A 9976-nucleotide genomic window follows, 5' to 3' on the forward strand; every position below is an offset into this window, starting at 1 on the left:
ACGGAGTGGCGGCGGTGGCTTGACGGAGATGCGCTCGCCGGAGTTCGCCAGTGAGAAGCGTTCGCCGGAGCAACGAGAGTGCGAGGAAGAGCAGCGAAGAGCTCGAGCGGAGCGGAGCGGAGCGCGGGCGCGAGGAAGAAGATGAAGTGCGGGAAGTGCCGCCTCGATTCCCCCTCGCGCGGCATTTATAGCCGCCCGCGGCGGACGGTTGGCCTCCAAGTGGCAGACGTGGCCACGTCGCCCGGATCTTCTGCGCCATAACTCCCCCCACGATCGCTGCGGTTACCAGAAACTGCCACACCACGTCGCCCACAACCGCACCGGATCCGGAGGAGACATTGATGTGACCAGACGAACCGGCAGCAGCGGCTTGACGTCAGACCGGTCAAGTCGGGCGCAGGACCCGAGGCGGCGGAGACTCCGGCGCGCCGCAAGCCGGAGCCGGACATTAAATTCGACTCGGCCCAAAACTTGCCCAGCAAGGCGGAGACATCGCCAAAACTTGCGAGAAAGCGAAAGCTGCATAAGTGCAAATAGTGGCCGGCTAGGAGCAGCTGGCCGGAACGAGCCGGATGAGGGCGCAGCCGGCTGAATGGAAATTCTCAGTCGGCCCCTCCGAGTGCCGTCAAGTATATTCAAGAGATCAAAAGCCAGGAAAACCTGCCTAGGTCCTTCTAAACGCAGGACCTTGCCAGCTTCGGGGGCTCATGTCGGGGGGAAGACCCCGGGTAGGGCAATGGACGCGGAGCAGCCGGCTGGCCACTGGCCGGCTCGCGGCAAAGGCCGGCTGAGGAGCAGCCGGCTGGCGCCGTGGCCGGCTGGTCCGGAAGCCGGCTGGCTCTAGGTCCTAGTCGGCCCGGCTACGGCCGCCAATGCTGTAGCTGGGCCGGCTTCTACAAGCCATATCCGACTGGGGGTTTGTACCTCAGACCGACTCGAGGCTGGCGAGTCTTGCACTAGAAGGAACCGGGTTGGTGATCCGGGTTCCCAAAGTCCACGCTGACTTCATCTTCCGTAAAGCGCGGGGCACTGTGGAGCAATAGTGCCACGCGCCGGACAGGCCATCATGGTCCACGTCAATCCGTACCGGCTACAGTGGCTGATGGCGATAGGGACACCTCCTCTCCATACCGCTGACCTCGGCAGCCGGATGGGACAGGCCATGAGGCCTCAACGGCTCCTGACGTCACTGCCTCGGGAAGGAGCGGAAGCCGGAGCCGGCCAAGCCGGCCAGTAGACTATAGGGTTTTATATGTAAAGTGCCGGTGCCTATATAAGCCGCACTACCCCCTCTCGTGCAGGGGATCGATCATTCTCACCTCACTTCCACCCTTAGCGCTGCCCTGTGAGAGAGACTCTTGTCTTCCTTAGCCTCCCAGGAGCAGCCGGACACAGCTCTAGGAGCAACCTTGTATTGTGTGATCATCATATACATCCCTAGCAGGAGTAGAGGTGTTACCTCCATCGGAGGGCCTCGAACCTGGGTACGTCGCCGTGTCGCTCGTCCCCATACCCGCATCCGGATACCGCTGTGAGACCCTCTAGGAACCACCTTCGATTAGCCACCCTATGGCATATGCCGTGACGACACCACGACAGGAACTGAGCCATCTATTACTCCCTCTGTTTTTTTATTTTTTTGTGTTTTACCTTTTTTTAAAGTCGAGCCTTATCAAGTTTGACTAAAATTGTAGAGAAAAATATCAAAACCTATAATACCAAATGTTGCGGACTGGTGGGTTGAAAACGAAACGGAAACGGACGGAAACATGCTTTATCGTTTTTGTTTCCCTCTATCTTGTCGGAATCGAAAATGGAAACGGAATCCCCGGAAACGAATATGAAAACGGAAATCATCGGATATGAATACGGAACGGATACGTATACGTAGCGGATACGTTACGAAAACGAATATTTGCCACAACACAATGCGGCATGATACCTTGGTTTGTAGACCAAAAGACACACATAAAGAAAAAGACAATAAAACAAATATAACATTTAACTTCGACATGCGGAAATTCACGTAAAGCAACTCACATAGTTTAACAGCTGCATGCACACGCAATTATACAAAGTGATTAGGGTTAGAGTACTTAGTGGACTTGATATGTGGCCAAGCCTGGTTTCATGTGTAAATGTAGGTCTGCTAAATGCACGGGCCTTTCTAGGTTATATTTCCGGAAACTTTTCGTATTTATTTTTCCGGAATTTCCTCTGCCATTTTTCTTTCCGTCGGAAAGGGCTCCCTCGTTTTCTTTTCCGTTTCCGTTTATGCTTTTGTCGTTTCCATTTCGTTTCCTCAAAATGCCGCTTTCTTTTCCGTATTTGGTCCTCCATTTTCTTTTTCTTCGGAAACGGACGGAAAGTTTCCGTTTCGTTTTCAACCCTACCGCAAGGACACCTCCTCGGCAATTATGCTCATGGCTTAGTGGTGGTGGCTATGGAAGCGGTCAACGCAGTCATCTTTGGCGGCACGTAGCCTAACCTAGGTGTCTTGCTGGACACGATAAAGGCGGAAGGTCGAGTCGTGCATGGCAGTAGGAGCTTCTAGTCTCTAAGGACCTAGAGTGTAGAGTGTCGCGTTGTACACGGGTGTTGACTATGGTCTCTAGGCTTGTAGCAAACTCTTTCTATCAATTAATCGAAACGCAAAACTTTTACGTTTTCTAAAAAAAACTAATACAAGACCCCAGCAATATGAAGATCATTACGAAGCAAAACTTCACAGCGTGTATCATCTGAGCGTAGCACAACCACACGATTATGCCAACGATTCAGTTGATGCAGCGTTACATACTTGCCAAAAAAGTGTGCTCACGGGATTACATCCGTAAGAATATGAACTCACTGCCATATCTAGAAGGTGAATTATGGGTCGTATTGCAAGTTAGTTGCTGAGATCTCGCGGAAACTTCACATTTTATCATGGAAAAAGGGGAAACCTGCAATGGATAGGCAGTTCAGTTGTACAGTTTCGCCATAGCCGGGTTAGGCAACTATATACCCACTCATGTAGTCCCTTTCCCTATCTGGAGCTATAGAGTGTAGGGCTTTGGTTTTGAGCTCCATGTCTAGGGTCATGGCAAGGAAACATCTTGATGTGCAAGAGGACCACAGTAGGAACGTTCGACGAAAAGGGGGAGAGGACCGGAGTGTGAGGCGCTTATAAGCAAGGGGTGAAGGTGTTGGGTGAGAAATCTCGCGAGGAGACGACCTGGCTACACTTCTCGTCAACCTTTGGTCTTTGAAATTTGTTCTAACATAGAAGTGTATCCGGGCTACAAAACCATATTGTTCCAATTAGACAAGAATCGGCTTATCTATCCTTCCACCTCTTCCCTAGTATCCTCCCCCTTATACCACAAGCACTCTTACAACATCCACATTCAGTTTGCCTACATCGTGTGCACACTCTACAGAGGTAGCCTGCCGGATTCCTCCACAAAAAACACATCCTATTCCCTTCAGAGCTTTCATGCTAGGCAATGTACTAACCAGATCAACAAGTGGGTTTACTACCACAGCGGATGTGTTCCTCGATGCCTCGTATTCGCATTCCAAACTGGATGGACACGTCCAACTACTGTAGTCCACATTGTTCTCCCTAGGTTCACAACTTCATCCAAATAGAAAACGTCAATGTTGGCAAGAGGTTGAGATTTAAAGTAAAGAACATCTATGGCAGTGGAGTTCCTCCTTTTTAAGAGGAACAATAACATACTGGTAAGGTTGAAAAGGCAAGTACGTTATACATATCAACCCTGATTTATGACCATATCTTCTTTAGTAAAAAGGAATAGCTCACATCTTAACATACACACGTGCACTTCGACTGAGTCAGACCATTCATGTTCCCTGCACCCAACCAAAGCATGTATAAAGAGATATCTCCTGAATGGCATAGGAGAAGGAAGAGAGATCAGTGAGGGAATTCGCAGTGCTTGGTTGCTTGTGTGGATTGTGTGTATCTGCCTTGTGCTGCCTCATAAACCAAAATGATCACGACATGATATAAACATCACAAGACACCAGCTACACTAAAATCATTATAAAGCAAACTGCATGGACATCCCGTCGGAGTGTGGCAAATCATGCGAACGGGTTGAGTATTGCTGCAACGATACATACTTGCAAAATAACACATTCGGACATATTTACAAAATGAGAGTGTTCCTTGTCTTGCAAGTTAGCTGCCCAGGTCTGACAGAAACTTCACACTTAATCATGGAAAAGGCGGAACCTACAAAGCACAGGTAGATGTTCAGTTGACACTGCAGGTCACAATGTCCACAGAACAAAATTATGCTAGGGTCAGAGGAGAGGAAACACATACCTTTCAAACTCTAGCTTCTGGACGACAATTCCATTCAGCACAAGCTCCGAGTCGAATATTTCCAAACCTGCAACAATGGCAAAAAATTGTAGAATTGATTAGTAAATTCGAGAGATGGAGAAAGCACGGAAGAAAGAACTTTAGGGACAGGAGATGTGGCGCAAGTGTACTGGTAAATACCATTTTTAACAAACGGTAGACAGATGCTGCGGTCTTGTTCACAAGAGATTACAAAGACTCCTTCAAAACTCCTATTTTTCATCATAGACACTGTAATTTTCTCCAAAGGCTGACAAACCGCACAAAAGCATGTTAAGAAAAATGGAGATGGTGTATGGAATTTCTTAAATTGTATCCATGAGACTGCGGTGAAAAATCAAACTGAAATTTAGTTTTGTTCTCAAAAGGCAACACAAGTGCACATCAAGAAGAACTAAGGAAAATAGAATGTAACACAGGTCACAAGGAAATTTTACAATACAAGGAACATGACTTGGCAGCGTTTCATCACATCCAAGTCATGCTACGGCTGCTTTGGCTCCCTCACATACCTTACCTCAGAGACTTATGTTCAGTTTGCATTACAATCACAAGGTCTCTCAATTTTGGGTGCAATTTACATAGGAACATGCAAAATTCATTTATTAGCATTAGTATTAACTGCTAAGCAACTAGAAACTTGGACAATTCATCACACCCAAAAGTAAGTATATATATTCAGAACATTAAACCTCACACTGGAAGACAGTTGAGAAGTTGAAACGCGGGAAATGAATGCAACAAAGGATATATACTATATACTGCCGAGGACAGCACGATACAGACTGCAACCAAGCAATTGGATGCAATCGTAGATGAGAAGGAAAGCAAATTGCATACCTTGCCACCAGCTGCCACTATTAAAATCTTCAAAAGCTCCTTGCTAGGCTTTGCATTTGGCGTGATTAGTACTCTTCTACCCTAAAATGAATTTTGAGAAAGTCAGTAAATATAAAGATCACGAACATGGTAGTAATGTTTCAAAGACTATATACCACACATGTTTAACAATGATCAAGATTATATAATTGTCCTCTGCTACTATTTATTTTCCCTTTTTGATTATAACACTCACTGCTAATAATTAGACACTAACCTCTAACAATGGGTTTTTGCAGGCTCGGCTTAGGGAGACAGGCATGCTGAAGTGTAGCTCTTTCTCCTTCTTTGTATCTCTCATTATGTATTTTTTCTCATCAATGAAGCACCTTGCTCCATCACAGCATTCAAGCCATGATGGTGTGACTACAGGTATACCCATGGCCATTGCTTCTAGCATGTTTCTTGTACGAGCAAACTTTTTAGCAACAAAATGTGTAGCCTCTGAAATAGTTGTTACCACTGGCAATCCAAAGTGTGCCAATATCTGCCAATGTCCAAAAAGTCGGAGAATCAGAAACATCAAGATATGTTCAGTTACGTGTGTATAGAATATGCAGATAATGAAATGAAACTACCTTTGTCTGGTCTTTGATGGTTTCACTGTCCATGCTTTGACTGAAAAGAACACGGACTGAGGACATGCTTCTCTTTCTTCGCCTGCCTGATGGCAAAACTGGAGATACCTCATTCCCAAAAAGACTAGCAAGCTCTCTGGAACCTGGTGATTGCAGCAGGCCTCTCTTCGGTACCTTCTTTGATTTATGTGTCCTAGATTGGGACTCTGTGCTACTTAGCTCTCTCAGTGGTGCTCTATTCTTCGAAGTAGAGTCATGGTCTTTCTGTTGAGATGTGGATTGTTTTTCTATTCCAGTACTAAAAGTTCCTTCAAACTGATTGAAGTCTGAAGTTTCTTTCTGAATTCCTCTGGCCTTGCTACGAGTTGCTATAATTCGCACAGAAACATCGGGAGAGTTAGCAGCTGATGCTTTCAGATTAGCAAAGGAAGACTGGTGGATCATTTTCATGCCTTTTATGGTATCCTGGTCTCTTGATGGTTTGGCTGCTGATAACTTTGCAACTTGTGCAGTTTTGGCTCCCTCTGCAGTTGATCTGGTAGCTTTACTGAACTCAACTTTTGTGCTTCCTGAGGTAAACATGGATGTTCTCTTTCTTTTAGGATGGATTGTAGCATCTTTACCTAGTAAACAAGGAATCTTTGAGTCATTTGCACCAGATCCCATGGTTACTTCTGACACCTCATAATTTATGGCTCCTTTTACAACCCCACTCTCGATCCTTGTCTTCGCTTTCCCTGTCATATGTTTTGTATTCTTCCTGGGTTTTGACTTACTGGGATGGTTCGTCAAAGGGATTGAACTTTCACCATTTGTCATTTCTATGTCATCTACCTTGAGGCGCGTAAGCTGTGATGTCATTCTCTCTGAGCTCTGAGGTAAACAGGCTAGCATTTGGTTCTGAACTGGCGAATTTACTGGACATAATGAATCCACTTTGGTTTCTTTCCCCAGAGAATTTTCCGGGTGTTCATGCTCCATGACATTGTAACTGACAGGTGATGCATTGAACAATTCTTCCATCGCTTCAGCTGCCATTTGAGTATTAGGCCCAATATCATATGCTTCATATAAATCATCGGTAACAGCTGCCTGTTCTGGTTTCTTCAGGCAGTCCATGCCCAAGTCCTCATCAATGCATTCTAGCATTTCCCCAGCCCTTGTACCTGATCCATAGCCACCACATCTCTGGGAGTCAAAATATGAAATTCTATTTTTGACATGAACTATTGCATTTTCCCTCAAAATGTTACTGGCTATGCGAGCATCCTGGTTGGGGGTATCAAACCAGTCAAAAATACCCGCCTTCTCAAGTGGCAAACTGTGGTCAGCCCTTTTTGCCAAGCACTTAGCTACTTTTGAGCCTAAAGTGGAAACTGACTTTGTTGCACTTACCGGCTCAACTGTTATTGTCTGAAAAGCCTCTGTATCATCATCTTCTGCTAGCAGCATGTCCACAATATCAATAGCACTGGCCTGTGACGCATCTCCTGGCTCTTGCGAATTAAGGTACTCTAACCTTGCACGCTCTCTTGGAGCAGCCATTATGCTTGTGCTGCTATGGCTGACATATACAAGCAAGCACCTGCTATGGATTTATGAACTATGAAAGTGTTAGGCCTTGTTACCAACACTGTATTTGTCAGACTCAATTGATTGGAATAGTAATAAAATGTTTAGGATGCCAAAGTACCCAACCAATACAGAGACCCCCAAATGTGAATACTACAGCAGAACTGACTGAATGGAAATAACACATCGAGGATGCCAATTTATATAGACACGCCGGCATGAGCGTGCTGACTTCACTATGGATAAGGAGAATGAAGACAGTGCAGGCAACAGCAAACAGAGTTTACAGACTTAATTTGAGTAAGGCTGACCAGTGACTGATAGACACTGTCATGGAACTAAAAACATTAGATTCAGATCAGACAGTGGTCACACAAATAAAATGCACATCATACTCTATATCTAAAATGTGGATTTCAGATCGTTTCCGCTGGCTGCCACTAAGATCCTTTTAAACATGCATCACATGCCAATAAGCCTATTCATATCCTCAAATGGAAATTGGTATGAGCATCAGCACCATGTGCGCCATTTCCTCTATAATACAGAGACGGTTCTTCCGCGCAAAATAGACTAGACATCCGAACCTTAAAGACTAAACCAAACTACCATCTAGCCTGAAATTCCAGTCTGACAGTGATAAGAAAACATCACACCTTCACTGTGATTCAAGTCGGCAACAAGAAATTTCTCTATGACGGCAGTAAGCACGTGACAGGTACGCAGTTAGCTCTGACCTACGCATGAAATTTCACCATGGCATCGTCAGGATTGATGCCTAGTAGTACGATACGGCGCCTAGCTGATCGTTTCCAGTTATTTCACGGGAGCGGACGGATCTAGATGGGTTACACCCAGATATCGTGAAGGCCGGTGGGGTTCTAGTAACTGCAGGATGAATGAAGGGTTTGTACCTCGGAACCCGGTTGCCGGCAAGGCGGCAACTGGAACGGGGCTGAGACGGCAGCACGAACGCGGCGTCCCGGCGAGGGAGAAGGGAAACCGGAAACGGCGATGGCGGCGACGCGCGTGGTAGGCGAGGGTGTGCGTCGGTGGTGGTGCCGGGGTACGAGGTGGTGGCAGCGGCGGGGGCGGATGTGGGGAAGGGGAGCGGGAGAGTGGAGGGAGGGGGAAGGAAGAAAGCCCGCGCTCGGGAGGGAAGTGTGCTGGGGAAGCCAAACATCCCGCGCCGCAATTTTGACCCCTTTGCATTTTTTTTTTTAGCTAAAAACATGTTTCATAAATTGATTTCAGCACGATAATATAATCCGTGTACAGAAAAAAAAAGAAATTTGGATAATTTTGATAAATCTATATCGTGCTATCTCTATTCCAAAATGTATTGCTATCTTACTTTTCTTGTTACTATAATGTTTCTAAATTTGATCATTTGAACACAAACATTGATCTAATATTAGTATATTTATCATGAACAATATTATTTCGATATTTGCATGCTATGCATATTAACGAGTAAACTATCTCCCTTCTAAAACCAAACTGGCTTGCGTCGCCTAACCGTGACATTACGACGACCAATAAGAGTCCATCAGTACCGCTATCTCACAAGGATTGCCTGATTGGGGCATTGACGCATCCCTTGCTACCGGCAGTGATGAAAGATAGTCTGGAGAGAGAGATAGGGGAGGGAGGGAGGGAGAGGGAGACGAGGAGAGGAAGAGAGAATGAGGAATTATGATGGTAAAAGGGATTGGAAGGGCAGTAGAAAGTATGGTCGATATAGAAATGTGGCAGGGATGCCCTATTTTTAATGCATGATAATAAAATTAGGGACATTATTCGCATGGCACTAAAAAGAATAACGGGCTACAATGCTATGCATGTTGGAGTCCTTCAGAATGGCTTCCCAGCCCTAGTAAAAAAAGGTGCAATATACAACTGATGACCCACAAGTATAGGAGGTGTATCGTAGTACTTTCGATAAATAAGAGTGTCGAACCCAACGAGGAGCAGAAGGTGTTGACAAGCAGTTTCGATTAAGGATTTACTGTAAATGCTCACAGACAAGTATTCAGGGGGTTTTGATATAGCAGATAAATAAAGTACAAGTAAATAAAATGCGAGAGTAATAGTTGCAGCAAGTGGTCCAATCCTTTTTAGCACAAAGGACAAGCCGGTTTGTTTACTTATAATGACCAAACATTCTTGAGGACACACGGGAATTTAGTCTAGTGCTTTCGCTTCATATAGCTGATTAATCTTCATTGTTTTGATAAGTGTTGTGTGGGTGAACCTATGCTAATGCACCGCCCTTCCTAGGACTAATACATACTTGTGATTATACCCCTTGCAAGCATCCACAAATACAAGAAAGTAATTAAGATAAATCTAACCACAACTTTAAACTCTGAGATCCTGCTATCCCTCCTGCATCGATATACCAACGGGGGTTCAGGTTGCTGTCACTCCGGCAACCCCACAATTAGCAAACGAATACAAGATGTATTCCCCTAGGCCCATAAAGGTGAAGTATCATGTAGTCGACGTTCACATGACACCACTAGAAGAATAACACCACAACTTAAATATCAATCAACATAGTTCACTACTA

At 45.4% G+C, this 9976-nt stretch overlaps 1 protein-coding gene across 3 annotated transcripts; it reads right to left on the minus strand.

Moving 5' to 3' along the window:
• Positions 1 to 3854: 3854 nt before the first annotated feature.
• On the minus strand, positions 3855 to 8552 carry LOC127345652 (uncharacterized). 3 transcript variants are annotated; one of them, XM_051372139.1, is made up of 7 exons: positions 8319 to 8552; positions 5833 to 7417; positions 5472 to 5741; positions 5216 to 5296; positions 4517 to 4625; positions 4337 to 4403; positions 3855 to 4243 (listed from the first exon to the last, which is right to left on the minus strand). In XM_051372139.1, the coding sequence occupies exons 2-7, from the start codon at positions 7375 to 7377 to the stop codon at positions 4222 to 4224; spliced, it is 2094 nt and encodes a 697-aa protein (XP_051228099.1). In that variant the 5' UTR covers positions 7378 to 7417; positions 8319 to 8552; the 3' UTR covers positions 3855 to 4221. The 3 variants fall into 3 exon arrangements, with proteins under 3 accessions (XP_051228099.1, XP_051228098.1, XP_051228097.1); XM_051372138.1 differs by having other exon boundaries at positions 5833 to 7420; XM_051372137.1 differs by having other exon boundaries at positions 5833 to 7435.
• Positions 8553 to 9976: the final 1424 nt, after the last annotated feature.

Source organism: Lolium perenne, chromosome 3 (genome assembly GCF_019359855.2).
Source record: "Lolium perenne isolate Kyuss_39 chromosome 3, Kyuss_2.0, whole genome shotgun sequence".
Taxonomy (NCBI): Eukaryota; Viridiplantae; Streptophyta; class Magnoliopsida; order Poales; family Poaceae; genus Lolium; species Lolium perenne.

What these genes read in the sequence shown, in the direction of transcription:
- LOC127345652 (XM_051372139.1), bottom strand. Translation starts at nt 7,377, where the DNA reads ATGGCTGCTCCAAGAGAGCGTGCAAGGTTAGAGTACCTTAATTCGCAA. An exon ending in CCATCAAAGACCAGACAAAG is followed by an intron (nt 5,742 to 5,832) that starts GTAGTTTCATTT and finishes GGACATTGGCAG; the next exon opens with ATATTGGCACACTTTGGATT. An exon ending in TAGTGGCAGCTGGTGGCAAG is followed by an intron (nt 4,626 to 5,215) that starts GTATGCAATTTG and finishes GCGGTTTGTCAG; the next exon opens with CCTTTGGAGAAAATTACAGT.